The sequence below is a fragment of the Boleophthalmus pectinirostris genome, unplaced genomic scaffold (genome assembly GCF_026225935.1).
Source record: "Boleophthalmus pectinirostris isolate CB_2022bp ecotype Guang Dong unplaced genomic scaffold, ASM2622593v1 HiC_scaffold_7, whole genome shotgun sequence".
Lineage (NCBI taxonomy): Eukaryota > Metazoa > Chordata > Actinopteri > Gobiiformes > Gobiidae > Boleophthalmus > Boleophthalmus pectinirostris.
The window spans coordinates 23,311,397-23,332,464 of NW_026571473.1; the positions used below are offsets into that span (position 1 = coordinate 23,311,397).

The window sequence follows — 21,068 nt, forward strand, 5'->3', positions numbered from 1 at the left end:
TTGTTGTGTTAGTAAAAATCAGGTCCAGTGCCTTTAAAGCTACCATCTGTAAGTTGTTTTGTTTTTTTTCACCAGTAGATTGCAGATATGAAACCTGTTCCCCCCTCCCCTGACCTGACCTTTGTTCGGGCATTGTGCCTAGGAACTTTCTGATGTTCTTCTGTTAGGCTATAGCTGGCACACTGTCTGACAGCAGTAACACAGATGCCATCTAGTGGTGATATGTGAGACCACCATAGGGCCGGGTCAGTCATATGGTAGCTTTAATGAACATCTAAATAGTATTGCCAGATTATTATTGTCTTGTGGTTTTTACTTCACTGCTTTTTTATTACTTTCTTTTTTCACCTGCTGATACAGTTTGCTGTGGCCTGAGCAGAAAGAAACTGTATGCTGTTTTTATGTGTGCAGAAAATTGATCTTACATTTTATTATGAAATCTTGAAATGTTCTGTACCACCTTCATAATTGACCATGTTGCACTTTCCAAGGAGTACAGCACGTTTAAGAACATTTGTACACCTCATGTACCCACATTTGAAGTAATCACATTGTGTCTGTTGAGTGAATAGTGAATAGGACTCAGGCTTTCTCCATTATTGGGTCTGAGGTGTTTATTGAAGCCATAATTGATGACACACAGGAGCTGCGCGCGTCTTTGTCACATGTAACCACAGCTGCACAGAAATGCCACTATTCACCTCATATACAATGTTCTCTGCACAGGTACCACATGTATTAAGTGAGTATTATGTTACCAAGAGGAATGCTCTTTCATTTGTACATGTCCTCAAGCATGTTTTTTATTTTTTATTTAGTTTCTCTGCATTTACTTGAGTTTCTTTTAAACAGTGCCTAGGATGGATTCTCATTAATTAAAGAACCATTTTTGCATAAATGAATAAAGAAAAATTATAACGTTTTAGGCCACTTTGTTGGCACATCTAATAGTTGAAGACAAGCGCTCACTAACCGAAATCAAGACTTGTCCAAGTCCACAGGATCTCGAGACCAGGGCAAGACTAAGACCTCTGAGGGTCGACTGAGACTTTTAAAGGTTGAGACCAAGACAAGACCGAGACCACAGCTCATCAAGACCAAATCAAGACCATCTTTGTCATTTCTTATACTTTTTTGTATTTTTGTCATTTTGGCATGTATTTTTTATAAATGTATCTCCATTCTATCTGATTACACTCTCCACCAGTATTCAGTATTGGTGTAATAAAAAAGACTCCACAAGGACTCAGTATTGGTATAAATTCCAAAAAAATGTGGCATCACCCATCACTACTGCAGGGTTCTCAAATATGACACTCAAAAGACACTGTCAAGTCATGTAATCTTTTCTATAGAATCTCATCCAGTTAAACTTGACTTGGCGTTCCTCTCCAGGCATCATTTTCAGGTGTCTATTAGCACTCCAGTGTACATATGACACTTGTAATAAATCTTCAGTGTGTGTGAGTGTGGTAGACGTTACCTAAAACTATTGTATGTACGGAACATGACTGTTACATAAGATGAACTATAAGAAACACTTGTCCTTGTCCCAATGCTACAGTTCTGAACAGAACAGTTCTGACATAAACATGTAAACATTGGTACACTGTGGTCAAGTGCAGAGTTTGCAACTTACATAATCATAACATATAGGACTGACAAATAGCTGTGCCCTTGATTTTCCAGCCAAACACAACTTGCATAAACACACAAAAATGCACATGTAACTATTATTTGCAGAAGAGCTGCAATTTGTTCCCTGCATTTGACCCATTCTGTCAGATCTTGAGCTAGGCTTGGTCAGGACTGTCTTAGTTGGAGGATTTGACGTATTTTGCATGAATAGTCATTGGATCCCTGTGATAATATATGACAGGTGGAGATAGTAGCTTCTTCTTAAATACAAGCAACCTACTGCGAATTGTGATTGAAATTGAAATTGTGATCTAGGATTCTCTGTGGCATGTCACCCACCCTTGCTTATCTTCTTGCTAGCTATCTTGCTTATCTAAATATTGTCCATCTATGAAAATATGCTCTTAGTCCTAGCCCATTCCTTGTGCCCTGTTTTCTCAGAGTTGACTAGGCAACCGGCAGACTATGTTCAGTCAGAGACGGGATGTTTTTGCGCTCATGTCTAAAGTGTATTCTGTGTAAATCACTGTCACAAACTGAAGTAGTCCATTCTCCTCAGCGATTTATTGTTTGCGTAAAAGCGGACAAGTCTCTTTTCTTCTCAAAAGAAGATCTTGCATTGCATAACGGAACCATTGTTATGCTAGGATGTGTTGGAAATGTGAAAAAAAAAATTTGATTATTGATTTGTTTAAAATAAACTTATGGGTTTTTATTCCTAAAGACCTACATTGTGGAGTGTACAAAGCATTCTTTACCCCTGTAGAAAATATGATGATGATACAAAAGATTTTTTATGTTTTGGTGGATAAACTCAAAATAAGCTTTTACTTTTAGATGACAAAGTCAAATATGATATAAAAACAAAGAGCAAATAAGGTAATACAATTCTAATAGTTATTACATTAGCAAAAGATGGGAGAAAAAAAGTTTAATGGTACAAATTCTGTGTTTCAGTTCAAATAAAATACAATATGTTCAAATGTATATACTATATGCAGGAGGTGGGGTAAGGAAATTGAGTGCATAAAGGAGAATGGTCTCATTGACATCACATACTGTATATTACATAAGGATGAGGAGTTGTACAGTTGCATGGAGTATGGTATGAATGTATGGTATGAACATAGTCTTGTATCTTTCGCTGTGGGAGCACAGCTTTAAGTGTCTTTTGCAGAATGAGCTCTGGACTATAGAGGAGCTCATTCTGCAAAAGACGGGAATGTCTTTGCAAAAAGAAACTAATAGAGCAGGGCAGAAACTAACCTAAATTAAATAATATTCATTTATTAAGTTTTCTTCTTTTTTATTTGTATTTATTTCTCACTCATCTTTCCTCCACTTTCATTAACCTTTTGAGTGTCAAAAGTTTTAGTGCCACATTTCCATGACATCATGTAAGAACTTCTCCAGTGAGTCGACTAGTTCTAGTACATAGCTGCATGTAAATTTGTATTTCAGACATTTACGGGACAGGAAGAGAAGAAAGTCATTTGAAAGTATGTTACCAGTTTTCAGGACTGCTATCTTTTCATCTATTTTTGCTCGAACTGGAAACCAAATGTGACGCAAGAATGTATTTTCATTCGTGTTTTATTTTTCTGTACAAAAAAATGTATCTGTACAAGTAGTTTTGTGTACCCGAATTTCATTTATATCTCCTGGTTGTGTTTTTGTTAATGCATCTCTGGCATTATCAAATGACTGATTTTAATGTTTTTTACCATGTGGGTGTTGTTTTTAATAGCATTGCTTTTAGCCTGAATTGGATAAGCGCTGTTAAAAAAGCTGTGTTATCGTAGGTAGGATTTAGTGTTTAGACCTTTTGCATTATTTATTAAGTGTGCGTGTTATTTTGACCAATTTTCTGTGAGTCATTAATTTGTTTAACTCCATTTTACAGGCCCTGAGAAGTGACTGTCTCTGTTGTTTATATAGAGATGCCTGGTGTATGTTACGAGCAGGACAGAAGTGGATTCCCCCTGTACTGCTGTGTCCTTTCATGGACTCGTGTAGGAGTGTCCCCTGTTAACGCGCCGACACACTCTGCTGCCCCTGTTGCTGCTTCTGGTCCATATTTAGAGCCACTGTGGGCTGAGACACCTGGGAACATTGACTTGTATTTGTCATTGTTTATCCAGAGGTGTGTCTATTTACAGCAGTAATAAACGGGGCATATAATGGGAGTGAGTGAGTTATTCAGTCCTAATGCAGTCACATAACAAAACAACATGCTTCCGGTGTGGGTGGCGTTACCAAAACTGTATACATTGTTGTATAATTTCTACGCTTTACAAATAACTAAGAAATAAGTATAACTTATCCTGCTGCTGATTAGGAAATAGTTAATAAAGGTACACTATGAAACTTTTCTGTTGGAGGGTCCCCAACCTGCTTGTCTGAATGGAGTTAATGAATGGAGAGTTAGTGCTGCACAGATGTGGGGACTTGAAAGTCCTGACTTGGACTCAAGTCAGACTTGAGTCACTAGTTTTACGATTTGAGAATGGACTTGATAAAATGGACTAAGACTTGGAACTCGACTTGGACTTGAAGTTCAATGACTTGGGACTTTACTCGGACTTGAGGCCTGTGACTTGATAAGCAATAAGCATAAGTAATGATTTACACTAAGATATCGTCAGTACATTTAAAAAGGAACATTTTTGTTCATTTGTACAACTCTTACTCTATAAATACTCATATATAAATATACTATGACTATTTAGTTTACTTTAAGTCATATAAGTAGCAAAAATCTAAGCTATATTATATTTGGTACTTTGGTTTAAAGACTTGAAAATACTTGACTTGAAAAGCTCAAACCAGATGACTTGGACTTTACTCGGACTTATGGGCCAGTGACTCGAGACTCGACTTGGACTTGCATGTATTTGACTTGGGACTTGACTTGGACTTGCGGTCAAAGACTTGAGAGTTACTTGAGACTTGCAAAACAATGACTTGGTCCCACCTATGCTGCTGCATGTTCCACATTAAGGTATCCTAATGTATTTGTTGAAGTTTCATAAAGACCTCACATTTTCAATCAAACAAGACAGAATAGAGGATTGTTTTTCCCCCCCAAAAAAATTTGTCCAAAACAATAAATTTTTCATATCATCTTGAAGAAAGTGCAAGCCGGCACATGATGGTGTTTTTAATGTGTCCTGCTTTTAAAATATTTTCTACCTAAGTGAGAGCCTAATTTCTTTCCTTCTCTCATTAATTTGCCACAGTTTGGAATTTTAATGGGTATATGTCATTTTTAACCTGTGATAGATTTATTAGTGTTCATGAATGTGCTTACTGACCCAGAGATAGTTGTGATTATTGATAATTGTGATGCTTATCTGTTGGGTTAAAAGTTATAACCATGAACAAGACCAAAAATGGGGATAACACCGAATACCAAAGCTGTCTTAATAAAGCAGTTACTAATTCTACATCACGCTAAACTATTTTTTTAACTTTCTTCACGCAGCTAAAAGTGAAAGTATGCCGTCCAGATTTAGCTGCTAGACCTTGATTATCTCTTTAATCAGAACCTATAAACAGACTCCAGTTCTTCTATTTTTGGCCTTGAGTCTCTAAGGACTCACAAACTCTGCCAACTCTTATCTGGCGTTTATTGTCCACAGAGATAGCAAACTTAACTCCCATTGGAAAAAATCTGTGTTGAATTCTTGTCTTGAGTCTTCTTTGCTCATTGCTGGGGGATATAAATGTATGACTCAAGGTTTTCCACTCAGTAAGATCTTATTAAAAACTGTGTCACGTAAGAATGACTGATAATGCATGTTATGGTGACAAGGTTATGTTCTATTATGATGTTGAATGTCTACAAATATAAGAAAATTACTTAATTATATGTTTTACAAGATAAATATGGTAGTTGGTTCTAATGATTTTGAGGTCTTATATATTATTTTACTTTAAATAGAACAACTGGATTCACATACACTAATTATTATGGCAAAATTTCTGAAATTTTAGCATCCGCCAATCACTCACACTACCTCCAAAGAGAGACAAGGTGTTTGAAGTGTCTTGCCCAGTGACACAACAACAGAAAGCACAGGTCAGACACATTACCCACCCATCAGTCTTTTGGTTGGCGGGCATAAACTTTAAATGCTAAACCATTATCACCACTGCCACCACAAGTTCCAAGCCAATTACATAACACAGGTAGGCTCTTGTTGTTCAATTGTAAACTATTATTTTTATACTACTCATCATCATGTTTTCGGCTGAGAGTTTACACCTCCAGCACATAACCTCATTAACATCACTTGTTAGGAATGTTTTGGAGGAGGTGAAGTTTTCAGTCAAGTCACATGTTATATTTGTCCATTCTCCACAGTGCTCTTCCAGTGACTCAGAAATCACATTTGCTTGGATCTGTTTATAGTCCCAGTCTCACACACCTGCCCACATTTAGACAAACAACAAAAGGCTAAACAAGGCCACTCTCTAGCATTATTATTCATCCAGACAGATTATAGCCAAGTTTTTGTTGAAAATCAGTCTGTCCTTTATGTGTTTTTTAGGCCAGTTATCGTCCATTCTTGAAGCAGATCCTGGAGGAAGTCTTCCATCCAGACCGACCTGAGTGTCCAGACATCGAGCACATGTCCGGGGGCCTCACAGACCTGCTCAAGACTGGATTTAGTATGTTCATGAAGGTGGGTCTATGTACTTACAAAATAGTATGTCTGTTACTATGAATTATATTGGAATAGTGTATTTCTCCAACTTAAAGAATGGTGATGCAATATAATACTAACTATGGTAATGACATGATTTTACACGGAAAAAAAAGACATTCACTTATGGGGCTGCATTCATGTGGTCCTCTGGAACTTGAGATGAGATATCAAGGTTCTGACTTGTTTTCGTTCATGTGCATTAATCACAGAAAGTCTGCTCATTAACAGTTAAAGGTGTGTTCTCTGTGGACCAACTCCAAAGCGCACTAGATGTACTTTAGGTTTTCTTTACTTTTGGGTCAGTCTTGTTCACATACACCTCGCATCAATGACCCAAAACATGCACGATGAACCACATGAGAGGCCATTAACTTATTTCCATGATAATGAGCCTCAAGCGGACACACACTGGATGTTCATGTGCTTGTTCCAACATACTGGACATTAGACCTCAAAGGGTATATTATATCAACCCGAATATGTAAAGTAGTGCTGTGTGCTTTCACTGAGTTATTGTCCTCAAAGTATCATTTGCGTAGAATTGAAACCCAATTAGAAGTATATAAATGGGTAAAAAAAAATGGTAGGTATTTTGCCTAATGACTAGTTATATTCTTCTCTGTGTATATTAAGCATTAATAGCAACATGTTTTGACTCAGAAGCCTCAAACTACAAAACTACATGTCAAAACTAAAATGTTATGTGATGTGTGTTAGCAGCACGTTGACTGCAGGTAATAGCAGCCTATAATTACTGAAAATGCATTAGGACCATTGGGAGTTATTTCGAGAGTGGAAACAATGGTGTGGTTGGCATTCAGAGCTAATTACCCTTCTCTTACCTAATGACAATTGTGACTCATTACTGCTTTACAGCTCACCAGCATTACTACCGCAAAACCATTTAAAATCATCCAAAGTGACAGTCGGAAGAGGTGGGCGGAGCAAAAAGTACAGTAATATAACTAGACGTAAAAGTACAGGTATTGGTCCAAGAAAAATCTCAAGGAAAAGGAAAAAGTTATTGAGGAAACTACTTCTTAAGAGGTAACTATAGTGATAAGACATTAATGAGCAGAATCTTCACATTTTTAAAGAGAGAATTATTCAGTTATATCCCAGTCACAGAGATTGTCAATAAGATGGTCTGATATTTGCCTGTAGTCAATTGTAATAGTAGCAGTTAAGTTAAAATATTACAACCATGGGGAATGTGGTTTTATGATCTCCAGCTGAACCATGGCTAAGCTCTAGTAAGTGAAAGGCTCTAAAACTGCAGTGAGACTTGCGTCAATGTCCAGACACTGTGTAATGGAAGGAAGAGAAAATACCTTGGTCACTTCCTATTTGCCACGAATGCCTCCGTTTTAAACACGTAACAGCCTTTTTATGTGAAAATGAGGTGCTTCTGTCCGCTACTCCACTTAGGGCATTGTGTGGTGTAGTCTTTGCAGAGTCACTACACCACTTCCCCAGTCTTTTGTACTAATGAGATTTGTGCATCAAGGGGCTCTTATTACGCTTTTTCTGATCTGTGTTATAATCTCGTTTCCTCATCACAAAAAGGCTCAGTTAGGCTGACTTCTTTCCACCTTGTGATTTCATGGGGTAATACAGGAAGTGCTCCACTCTTTTTAAACTCCATACACCTTCACAAAAATAATTTGGATGATTTCAGCCCCGGAATTGACAATCTCTAATGAACAAAGGTAAAAGGTAGCTATTAACTTGAAAACGACTGCATCATGACATCACAAGGTGGAACAGATACTTTTGAGTTTTGGAGATGTACACAGACTAATAATAAATGCTTAAAACATGTGTGAATGAAATAAAACACAACTCCAGGTATGTTTTTGTTGAAGTAACAACATTCTAACTTGGCTCAAACCTCACAAGTCTCAACTGTGCTTAAAATAGGACTTTTTAAAAAGTGGCAGATTAGAGCTGGCTGAGCAGTGAAATCACAGCTATGGTTAGAAGACAATATGTATACGTAGGTAATGTATATCCTCTACAGATTGTGATACAGTTTGTTATTCCTCCACATCTGGGCTTGCTTACTCTGCTGCTGACCCAGAAGGGAGGGGTGGCCCTGTTGTATAATCACGTCCTCTTTTTGCACGCGAAAAAAAGATCTTGGCTTTACAAACTTCCAGCTCAGACATCCCATAAACCTGCACATGCCAGAGGAGCGCCAGCCCGGTACACTCCCAAATACAAAAGCTATTTTTAAACCCACAGACTCTGCTCCAGTTTTTGGCCTACATGCGAATTCACACGTAAAAAGGTTTAGGTTAACGTTAAGAGGTAAACTACTTTATTGTCCCCATAGTGAAAATTGTATTGTGCATTTGACCCATCTTTCACTGACGCTGGGGCTATGCAATAAGCGACTGCAGTGCATGGGAAGCCCTCCTCCAGTTTAAGTATGGTAATCCTTACCAAGCCTAGCTACTTGGGGTTAAGAAAATAATATGCTAGTTAATAAAAAATACTCACGATTTATTACAGGCTTTTAAGCTATATCCTAAATCCTAAAGTTCAATTCATACAGATTTTCAACCAGAGCACCAGGATCAATCTTTACTTCTGCAAAGACACTTTGGAAACAAACCATCAACCTTTGAGTAGATATTAAGAACTGCTCATGTGATGTACAATACAGTGCCATGGTAAACTCCACATCTGTTGTAGCCTTAGCTCATGAGGCTGCTCCTCAGGCTTTGACAGTCACTGGAAAGTTGGGTCAAGTGCAGAGAACAAATTTCTCTACAGGGACAATAAAGATAAACCTTAAACCTCCCTAGATTTTGAGCAACAGCATCATTGTCAAGAGCATTTATCTGGAGCTTAATCTTTATTTTTTGCACGCAGGATTGATCACAGTTCTGGAGATCTGAAAGGGTAGATTTTACATTAGATGTACCACTTGGGCTGCACATGATCTGATATGATAAATAGAGAAGACATCAAAGCCATTGTGTAGATATAGACTGTATACATTCAAAAATCCCAGGATGACTTAAACCTAACATGGCTACACTTGCGACGCCTCTGTCATTATCTGTGCATATACAACGTCCTCCAAAGTTTGTGAACTCTACTTTGTTTCATCAATATGACCTACTTTGTCTTCACATTGTTCTAAATTTGGTAGGAGCTATACACAGATAGACTAATTCAAGACACGATCTGCTTTCAGTTAAAATTGATACAATGAGGGCCTAGTGGAGACAGAAAGATGCAAATGGAGTATTTTTATAGCAATTTCCGAAGGATTATTCATCCCTGAGTGGATTTAGTAGCACTTGTATTGTGACATATTACAGGCAGCACATTGACATAGAACAAACTGTTTTTCCTTGCAGCGAAAAAATGTGCTTAGATATTTGTGAAACTATTTTTGTTTATAGATTTACTCACTAAGAATGTCCCAAGCACGGACAGAACACAATACATTCTCATTTATTTCAAGTGCTTACAGCGGCATAATGAGTAAAGTGGTTGCCCAACAACTGGAGGATAACTGGGGCAAACCTCATTCATTGCATGTGGTTGTTGTATACATAGCTTCCATTTCATTTCAACAGAAAGAAAGTCACAGAAAGGGCATCTGGTATAAAAATTCACCAAAGCAATGACGAGCTGTATGCCAACCACTGACTATTTATAAATGGTCATGGCCAACCTGCTAGTCGCCACGTTCCAAATAGGAAATATGCATCGACTCTGATTCCATTTGACAGTACATTATAGTATAGCAGCAGTTTTATTCAGTCATTTTGCAGCACTACAAAAAAAAAAACATAGACTACAACGCCATGGATCATGACCGAAAGTGTTTAGGCTGAAGTAAAAAGTACTTATGCCTATGTACTAACTCCTAACCCTTTTAAACAATGACCAAATTCAAAGAAAGAAAAGCAGCGTATGAGCAGCAAGTTTGCATTTACAATTTCACCTATGACTTACTGTATATATAAGAGACAAATTATAATTTAAAACAAACAAAATTTAATGCATAATTCGTTCATTCTAGAGCTCTATATCTTTAAAAACATAACACTTTATACTTTTTTTTTTTTTTAAGGTTTCTACAGTGTTTTTTTTTTTTTTTTAGCTTTTTAAATCATCACTCTTTAGTTCTTATCTTCATTTTTAAACAATTTTATTTTATGTTTGTACAAACTAATAATAATGATAAAGAAGGCACAAAATGTATTGTTTATGATCGTATCGAAATAAAAGGTAATGTTAAAAAAAAGCATGTGTTTTGTTAATAGTCGTGGTTTACTTGTGAAAACAATATATCTAGTCTTCTAGGTATTTTTATATTGTTTTTTGAAGTGTACCAAATTAGTACAAGCTTTGATATGGTCATCTAAACTCTTCCATACTCCACGTTTGGTAACACACATGCTTTTGAGAGTTGTTTTTTAAAATTCATTTGACCTCTCAGGTTGCATTTTAATTCATTTGTGCAAAACAGTTTGACAAAACTTTGAAAAATTGTCACCCCTCTCTCTGTAACATTTTGGTCTTATTAACCCGCTCTACATGATCCTGGTGTTTGTATTTTGCTATTTTGTCCATAAATAAATTGCTGTTCCTAATATGGAACTTGGCTCTAAATTTGCCGCATAACTACTACTACTGCACGAGCTTCATTTGACTGGAGCTGAACGCTATAGGTGACGTCACATTAACTTAATCCACTGCTTTATATAATCTATGATGCCAATTTACAAAAACGGGTACTGGGAAACTAGTGAAAACTTGTGTAATCCAAGTATGTGAATCCAGCCCCGAAGGCTCCAGTGTGGCCTGTTCATCTTCCCTTATCAGTGATCCACATAATTTTGATGAATTTTAGCACATTCCTTTATCGTGCGTCCCTCCAGTCTCCATGATTTTTGACACGTATATGTTCCCTTAACATACCGATGCTTATTTTTTTCTTCTTTACAATATTTCTAGTCTATGTAGGATTAAGGTCAGGATTTTCCAACCCACTAAATCCCATACCCCCTAACCACTGCTGACACATCTGACTATATACCTCAATTAGCACTTCATATTTCCATCACTGACGTAGACAAAACCCAAAACTCAGTGCATGCAAAGCCCTCTGAAAGTTGTCCTATTTCTTTCCACAGTATTTTTTCCTATAATTGTAGCTTGCACACAAGCTCCCATATGATCAAAAGGATAGCAGACTAGACTATGTCCCTTTGTGCTAAATCGTACTTTCAATTTTCTCATGTACACTCATATTGGTGCACTCAAAAGCACTGCAAAACAAACCTATGCTAGATTATTATGTGTAAACACAGAAGCAACAAGGATCTATTCAAATGCTGTGAATCATCGGACTAGCATATTTTCATCCTTCCAAACAAGTATAAAAAGAGTTTGACATGACATTGCTTGGTACATTTTGTTAGTTGTTTGTTTAAAAAAAAGCCTTTTTCTTTTCTTTTTTTTTTAGCCTTTTAACTGTTTTACACTTGTTTGACTGTTTACTCAAGGTGTACTCCCTTATTGTTTTGGTTTTATGTGTTCTGTCCGACTTATGAATAGCTCTTTTATTCCTTTTGTTGATATTTTGTTTCATCAAACGTGGCTTTCAATGCCGCTGACAAGCCTCATAATTTTCGCATGTTAAATTTAGCCAACCTTTTGTTCACCTAATTTATGCAAAACATCAAAATCAGTCCCACGGTCTCTTCTAAAAATGAAATGCCAACTATTTTTGCATGTCTAAAAATAACTTGCCAGGTAGGAGTCTTGCTTTCTCTGCCTGGATATCAGATAGCATCTTGCCATTTCCCACTCATCACAGTCCAATCAACACATCCAGTCCCTCCTCAGACCCTCCTCCTCGTCTTTCCCATGGTTTCTCACATGCTCCACGGCACACCACTTTATACTTTATTAATACACCACAACAAACACACGTTGAGTCGCATTCGCCATGCTTTCCTCTCTGGGCTCACGTGTACAGCCACTCTCACCTCTGTACCGCCCCCTGCTGCTTTGAGATTCACCGTCTTCATATGTGGCAGCCAATAACACACAACCTATTACCCTCCCCACTGACCAATCGTGCCAAAGAGCTCGCCCCGCTGCTTAAATTGCATGTGTTTGATAGGAGCCATGTATGGGGGTAGGCAGGTGAGGGGACAGTGAAAAGGACAGAAGAGGAGTGGTTTTGGGTTTACACCTGTTGGTAGTGTTGTGAGTCCACGTGTTGCACCACCAGGAGGTTTGTTGTGTGGCAAAGATGCTGTAAGCTGTGGTAATGCAGGACCGTTATGGATGAGGGAAGAGAGGAGTCCAGCCGCACTGTGAGTCAGGGAAAGGCCAGGGGCCAGAATAGAAGATAGAAAATGGCTGAATTATGACTTTTCATTCACTCAATTTATATAGCCCAAATTGCAACAGTTTCTGTGCAGGGCCTAAGAAAATAGTGCAGTGTGTAACTTTTTAGGTGGAGGGTCTCCCACCTGCCTGTCACCATGGAGATGTTGTTACTGTGCCTGGAATGTTCCAGAGTATTGCATCGAATCAATCTACCTTGCATTTGTTCAGTTACCGGTGTTTGCATTGCTCAAAATAAAGTTTATTATTAATGATGTACATTGTATGAACCATATGAACATTATATGGACATTAGTGACATTGGGATCAAACTAACATTTTACATATAAATATGTCAAATCAATATCTGTTTTGCAGGTGAATCGTCCTCATCCAAGAGACAATCCAGTGATGTTCTTGTTCCTGGTGGGAGGAGTCACCCCCTCAGAGCTCCGCCTCATCAAAGAGGTTGTCTCCACCCACAAACCTGCCACACAAGTGAGTATTACAAGTCTGAGAGAGACAGGTAATGAGTACTACTATGCACTCTTCAAGTGTTTGTAAACAGAATGCCTGCATTCTGGTGATACTGTTCCATACAGAGCCTGTAAACGTCATGAAGTATAAAAAACCAGGGCTGTTTTGTCAACGATTCCCGAGATTGAGGATTTAAATCCAGAATTTCATCAAGGGGAAAGACGTTATTGCCCTTCTTCCTACGGGATTTGGGAAAAACATTAATATATCAGTTAGCCCTGTTAGCAGCGCATTGCATACATGACTACCAAATAGCAGTGATTGGTTAAATGAAAAAAAGTACCTGCTTACCGTCGAGCGAACAAATTATAATGCTGCGAGGTCAGACAGTTTCTACAAAATGAAACGAAGTGAAACCAGCTGATGAATCAGGTTGATTGCTTGTTGGCTAGTATGTTTATTTTGAGCTATAGTTATTAGCAGCAAGTTGTAACAAATTGCCAGTGAAAGGCATGGCATTAGAAAACTAATCCAAGATAATAATTAAGTATTCACAAACTTGCTGTCATACTGAAGTTAAATGTACCTGGTTCTGCAACACCCTTTACTTTACTTAGTTTAGTTGTATATTCAGCACTGTAACTTACTGCACAATGTTACTTAAATTGATTCATGCATTCATTTCATGTGCTACACTGTATAAAGATAGATTCCAACCAGCGTTTTAAGGCTCATTGTCACCATTCACAATTGTGGATAATGGATAAGATTGTGACCTAGATCTCTGCTGGAATTTGCTTGTAACTAACAGAAAAGTGAATAAAAAGTCTCATGTAATCTTGTGAAAACTTGTAAGGTCAGGACAAGAATATGTTTAGTGTCAGCCTTTTTGCACTTGAAATATTCTGCATTGCGTGAAAAATAAAGGATTTTATATCTTGCCTTAAATAGTGCATAACAAAGCTGACACCAAATATTTATAAAATATTTACTTTCATCCAAGCTTTTACTCTGCTATAGAAATGTTTCCAATGTAACAAATGGATCATTGACCCAAATCCTTTCAACTAAATTGCACTGACTTCCAGACAAGGCCAGGTCCACAGATGGGGCTGAGACCTTCAGTTGAGTGGCGAGGCATCTGGTTTGATCCTCTCACATAAACACTGACCTACATAGAGTGCACCTCAGGTGTATAGGGACGACCTCACCATCTGATCACACAATGAAGTCATTATGGCAAGTACATGTGCGCGCTGGGTTTTACCGGTCTCATGCTCTGGGTGCTTGGGTGCAATGAGAGCTCTGATTACATACGCAATTGACACATGGATGTAAAATATGCAGATACATGCGGCGTTAGGGTTAAAGCAAAGAAGCAGGAGGGAGCTAGGCTGGTCAAGTGAGCTGCTTTAATAAAGGGGTTTGGAGAAGCCGGCCAGGGCAATGAAAGAGCTGTGAAGGATCAAAGCTCTGCATCTGTGTAATAAGGAAAAGGGAGTAAAGACCCTTATATAATAGTTAGCACACTCTGACCCCAGCTTTAGGCTACCAACATACACGTTGCATAAAAATAGCATTGTTTTTGTGAGGGGATTTTGTTGTGATAGGTTAGTTCTGTGAAGTCATTTTGAACAAGATGCAGATCATTATCTAAGGCAGGGGTCTCAAACTTGTGCCGCACGAGACAATTTCTAATTTCTATTAGAAGTGGACAATTTGAACTACAGTTCCTATAATGGTGCCTGTAGGGCCAATTCATCCCCTGCCCTGCTGCCCGTGCAGCATTGGCAGAAAACAAACAGCAGGACAGAGTGAGAGGGGCAGACAGAGCTTCTACACAGACTTGTTTCCAAAGTGTCTTTGCAGAAGCAGAGATTGACCCTGGTGCTCTGGTTGAAAATCTGTTTGAATTGACAACACAGAGACACTTTTGGGTTTAGAATACTGCTTAAAAGCCTGTAATGCATCTTGAATTTTACTTTTACTAACTACTATATTCTTTTCTTAACCCCTTGAGTGCCACTGCATTATATATACAATAATATAGTGTCCTTGTAACCTATAAGAAAATAGTAGCCTATAAGAAAATATTATATCTTATAATATGTGGCCCACGACCAACACTGATTCAGTTGGTCCAATTGAGTTTGAGACCCCAGGACTACTCTGGTCCAGGAACTTCCACCCCTGGAGGACAGCGCTCTGGTCAGGGCACTACACAAAGAGTTGGAGTGGACAAGAACCCAGTTTGCAGATCAGGTCCAAAGAAGCTTTGGTATAGACTTCAAGCTCAAGATTGAGGAGAAGATGGGCAAAGAAAAGGTGTTGCAGTTCACTGATACTCTTCAGAAGAAGGACAAAGAACTCGTAGGCCTACGTACCGCACATAAAACGCTCCAGTACCTGTATGATTATAAAGTCCAGGAAAATAAGCAACAGAAACAAGAGCTTGCCGACTCCAAAGAGGTTTTGGAAAAGATGAACGAAAAAGACTTGGAGTTGCAGAAACTTATTGATTCTCTTCAGGAGAAGGACAAGCAAATACAGAAGGGGCTCCAGTACCTGTATAATTCTAAAGTACAGGAAAATGTGCAACTTAAACAAGAGCTTGCCCACTCCAAAAAGTCAGAGAATAGACGAATGAAAAAGACTTGGAGTTGAAAGAGCTCAAAGCTTCTCTCCTGAATAAAGAGAAAGAGCTGGAAAACCAAGTTAGTGCGTACAAGGAGATAAGATGTTTGTATAACAATACAGTGAAAGACACTGTTCAGCTCAAACAAGAGCCAACACCAGTAAAGCCCATGAGATGATGAAGATGATGATGATAGACACTTAAACCACTTCTACTGACGTTGGTGGAGATCTAACCTACGAAGAAAATGAGAAAATGTCCAGGAAGGTGCAGGAGGTGCACCTCTGAACTATTCTCAGCACGAGAGGAGCTGTGTGTCCTGACGTTTTGTTGTGAAAGCGATCTAACCACCCCATAAGGAGAGGCCATAGTGGAGGAGCAGAGGAGGGGACCCAGACGTCAATGGTGCTAAAGCACCTCCAACCCTAACCCCTTACGCTTGCATTATTTTAAAAAAATACAAAAATGATTTTATGATGACACATGATTTGTGTGCATTGGCCATTATTTAGTACTTATGCATGTTTTAATGTTTTTTCACATTGTTTAATTCACATGCACCCTCACAGCATACAGCAGTGGTTTGTTTTTGAAATAAAGTCAAGTGAATGTACAAAAAATAATATAATACACAATAAAATACTTTTTTTTTTTTATTAAATGGTAATGTGAATGTGTTTTTTTTTCTCCTCTAAACTGATTTATTGCCTGTTGGAATCAAATATAATGCATACTTTTAGAGAGCGGGAGAGAGACTTAACTTGCAGCACAAAATAGCAGCACTTTCTTTAAGTTATTAATAGTGGAAATACTGATAAAGTTCAAGGTTACTCTAAAACTGTTTGAGATTTTGTCAATTTATGGGATTTTTTTCAGTCACTCACCAAAAAAATTACAGTTCTATTTTTGCTTTTTTTGTTTTTTTTGTTTTTAGTTTTACATTAAGAACTTTCACACCAGTATTATATGATGTTTGGATTAAGGTCTGGGCACTTTTAAAATTAGACCACAGAGGAGCCTGCTCATTTTTGCACTTCTTCTGTATACTGGGGCAGTGCCAGTCTGTTTATCTTAATTTGTCCACAGCCTTTCTGAACTTTTGTAATGCACTGTAGTTCATTATTTCCAGACTGCAACAAAGAAACTTGTCTCCAGTGGCCATAGGGTGGCCCAGTGAAAGAGGAGCACTGTCAAACTTAAAACAGATTCTGAGTTACACAACAGAAGAACAGAACGGGCTCCACGCTAATACAAACCATATTTCACTGATAAAGGCCGACAGTCAAATAAAGCAGTCTTTCATTAATACATCATTGGAATGAAAAAACAGTAAAACAGAAATTATTATGTGTAGGGAGATATTTATGGTCCGGATTTCAAAGAGTAAACTGCGTGCATCCACGGAGTACTCCAAGTTCCAGAAATGTGGCTCCCATTCTTAGTTCCTCCTATGAGCTAAAGCATGTCATAGAGGCCGGTACCAAAAATACAGCACAAAAACCAGACCAGGTCAAAAACTAAGATTAAACGAACAGCAAACAGATCTGTAAATCTACATGCCACATACCTTCCTTACTCCCTCCAGGAGTAACGCTGATAAAAATTTGCTTTGCCTCTTTTTATTGTGTCTTACAGAGGTGCTTCAAAGTATTAACAATTAAAAAAATATTCAATTCCAACTTTAGAAAACATTCTTCCTGTGGCAAAGCAATGAGGTGGAATTCACACCTTTTGCAACGTGCTTAGCCTCGTGATTTGTGCTCCCCATTGATTGTAGATTTTTTCACATTAGTCATTCTGACCTCACAGTCTGCCTCATTTCAAAGTGTCACTGACCCACTTCACTCATATGTGTGGATTGTTTTATGTTGCAGGTGCTGGTTTTGGCCACTAGGCTTCTCAGACCGACAGATATACCAGAGCTGCTTTTCACCACGCGACGGCTCACCCCAGACATTGGAGTATGAGGAAAGATATGACCCAGAAATGTACAACATATGTGATTTGGAATGGTATGGAACGGCCCAGTTCCCATTGACTCAGGTCAGGGGTCTCCAACCTGTAGCTCAGGAGCTACCAGTAGCTCTCCACCCCCTTCCAAGTAGCTCACCAAGGGCTTTCTGAATTACACATATTGTCCTGAATAACGCAAATGTGATGAATACAAACTTTATTATTATTGTAAATCTATCATTTTGCTGTCTGACTTTGTGCACTCATAAATAAATAATGGTTTATGTTTTACGTTTTATCTAATTGTCATCTAAGTGTTGCTATGGCTCTTAAGTATACTTTATTTCCTTCATTGCTAAAATAAATAGCTTTCTGTAATTTTCATTTTGTAAAGGTAGCTCACCCGGGGAAAATGTTTGGAGACCCCTGACTTAGGTGATGTGGTGGATTGGTATTTACTTTTTAATGGTAGCCCACTGATACTAATTTATAGCTAAAATTCGGATTGGGAAATGTATAATCTGGAAATTTCTGACTCATTAACTAAGAGTATTTTTACAGTTAAAAAGTTATAAATTTTGCGGTATAATTGCATAAACTAGGGATGTAACAATAACCAAAATATCATGATATCTTATCATCAAGTCTCACAATAATCTTGTGGGCTGTCATAATATATCGAATTACAAGTTCCTTTCCTTAAATGCATGGTTTTATAGTCGCAACAGCTTATAAACATCAGGAACTACATATTCCATGATTCATTTAAGTGCTGACAATATGAAGAGATATGTATTTTACTTCAGTACTTGGGAGTATGACAGTAATAATTCACACCAAAACCTTGTCAGGTATTTTAAAAGCAAAAAAGTGTCCCATCTACAATTATATCAGCTTCTCCAGAATATTGCAATAAATATTGTACCGTGAGAGGCATATCATGATAACATCGTACCATGAGATTTGGATATCGTTACATCCCTAGCGTAACCCTTTTTCCTACTGACTTCATAGACTGTATATAAATGGACATAAAAGCCTGCTAGTCATTGCGTTCCAAATAGGAAGTGAGCATGGGTGCGCTTCCGCCTCCATCGACTCCAGCTCCAATTCAGTTTGTATTGAGAAACTGTTGCCTCCCCTCTCTGTAACTGATGCTTTCAGGCTCCTCATTCGGGGTCCTTGGGTTGATCCTGGTATTTTTATTTCACTGTATTAGCCATAAATTAATTCCTATTCCTAATATAGAGCACGTCTCCAAATTTGCCCCATAACTGTTAGCCTCTGTGAGCTTCATTTGACGCTATGGGTTCACTTAGTCCACTTCTTTATACAGTCTGTGATTGACTTTGATATTTTTCAGTGGTTTACTTATTTTGTTTTTTTATCAAATGCCAACACACGCTACAATATTTTTCAATTATAGAAACTAGCTTGTATGACACTGTTTACAAAGCAATATTTTGGATATATAGATATAGATGCACCCTGTTCATTGGTCTCTCTTGTCAAACATACCATGGACCTATATTCCAAAACAAGCTTTGTCATAATGATACGGACAAACATTCCTAAGAGGTGTAATTGCAAGTGTGTATTGCTTTACTTTTTCTTGTAAAGATGTAAAAGAATCTATTATTAAATATGTAAATAAGTCAAATAAAATGTCTTCAAATCCACATGTATATAACACTTGTTTCCTCCATATAACCCAAGGACGTTGAGATGTTAGCCTCGTTGACCCTCTAGGTGCCAAACCCAGGAGCTAAGTGTGAATTCATTAGTGCAGGAGGTGTGAACAGAGAGCCCCTATAGCTCAGCGCAATCCACACTGCAGTCTCAGCTTTTGTCCCTCTCCGTATCAAGTTGTGGTGGGCTCAGGTCAGAATAATTAACAAATGGTTTCGCACCGTCTGCTCACAGCGATAGCACACTCTCACCTCCTCCACAACAGTCCGCCCACCCACTCCACATGTGTTTCTACTTTCAATAGTTTTTTCCTACTCATAAGTGAATCAGCTCGGTACAGTAGAACTACATGACTGTCATAATGTAGATGACAATGGAAATGACACTGGTATCCCCCAAATCCTCATGTTCTTGTATGGTCTGCTTTGTACTAGTTTAGTCCTATTGGAAATTTACACTTTGGTGACAATATAGTTTTTATTCAGACTTGATACAATTCAGATTTCTGTTGCCCCTTTTCAGTGCTAGTTTAGCCTCAGGTCTGTTCTGATTAAGACTTTACTGTAACAGAGCAGACAGCTGACTTGTGGTTTTCAGCTTCACCCACTTTATTAAAGAAGACTAAATGAATTCCTGAACATTCAACTTTAGCTCTTTATAGACGATCTTTTCACCCATTCATATATTTTGTTACTTGTTGATTACTATGGCTATGATGCTAAATTTGTCACTCTTAAATCCATGAATAAAGGTTTGGTCCTACTTTTAGACATAGTGTAGTCCTGCTATAGTCTGGGTTTAGACCTAACATAGTGCTGATATACTGTAGTCCAGATCAGACTTGTTTTCTGTCTTGACTTTTCCTTTGTTTTAGCCCTGGTATAGAGCTATCCTTTGTGCAGTCCTGTTTTTGTTGTGAATTGATGTAGCTGAAACCCCAAAGTCATTACTCACTAATTGCCTTGAGACTTGTGAATCAGCACTTCACTAATTTAATAAGACCTCGCATTTAACAGAGTGCTTAATTTCATTTATCATCTTGTGGTCGAGACAACCAGACAAGGTCAACACTGGGAAAGTTCATATTTATCAGTGAAGTTAACTCGTAGATTACATAACATCTTTTGTGCCAGAAACTGCAGGGGGCCAAGGCCTGAGGCCGGTTTTTTTGAATTTTAGAGGAATCTGAAGATGTGCTGCTGATAAGGGTTTTATTGTGTGGTTTTATTCACCGTTCCCCTGGTGATGAAAGCACTCAGATACCTTTGACTGCGTGCGTCAATCCATTCACTGCAACTCTGAGCCCCAAGGACATCCCATTACACTGAAGACCCAGGTGTGAATGTACTGTATCTGTCAGTACATTTTATATATACATATACATATATATATATATATATATATATATATATATATATATATATATATATATATATATATATATATATATATATATATATATATATATATATATATATATACACACACACGAGTGACAGATAAAGATGACGTGAATAAATAACGGAATAAAACACATAAAACAGTTCAAATTCATCTGTCTTTATTGTGACCAAAAAGTGAAACAGTAGCAAATAAATAAT

The 21,068-nt window shown here is 37.8% G+C and overlaps 1 protein-coding gene across 1 annotated transcript in view; it reads left to right on the forward strand.

Annotated features, from left to right (window-relative positions):
• The window catches only part of scfd2 (sec1 family domain containing 2), a 147,303-nt gene extending 127,918 nt beyond the window's left edge, over nucleotides 1-19,385 (forward strand). The window contains exons 7-9 of the mRNA XM_020918874.2: nucleotides 6,192-6,326; nucleotides 13,092-13,211; nucleotides 17,700-19,385. Of these exons, the coding sequence (XP_020774533.1) occupies nucleotides 6,192-6,326; nucleotides 13,092-13,211; nucleotides 17,700-17,792 (348 nt within the window). The 3' untranslated portion in view covers nucleotides 17,793-19,385. The remainder of the gene's footprint in view (nucleotides 1-6,191; nucleotides 6,327-13,091; nucleotides 13,212-17,699) is intronic.
• Nucleotides 19,386-21,068: the final 1,683 nt, after the last annotated feature.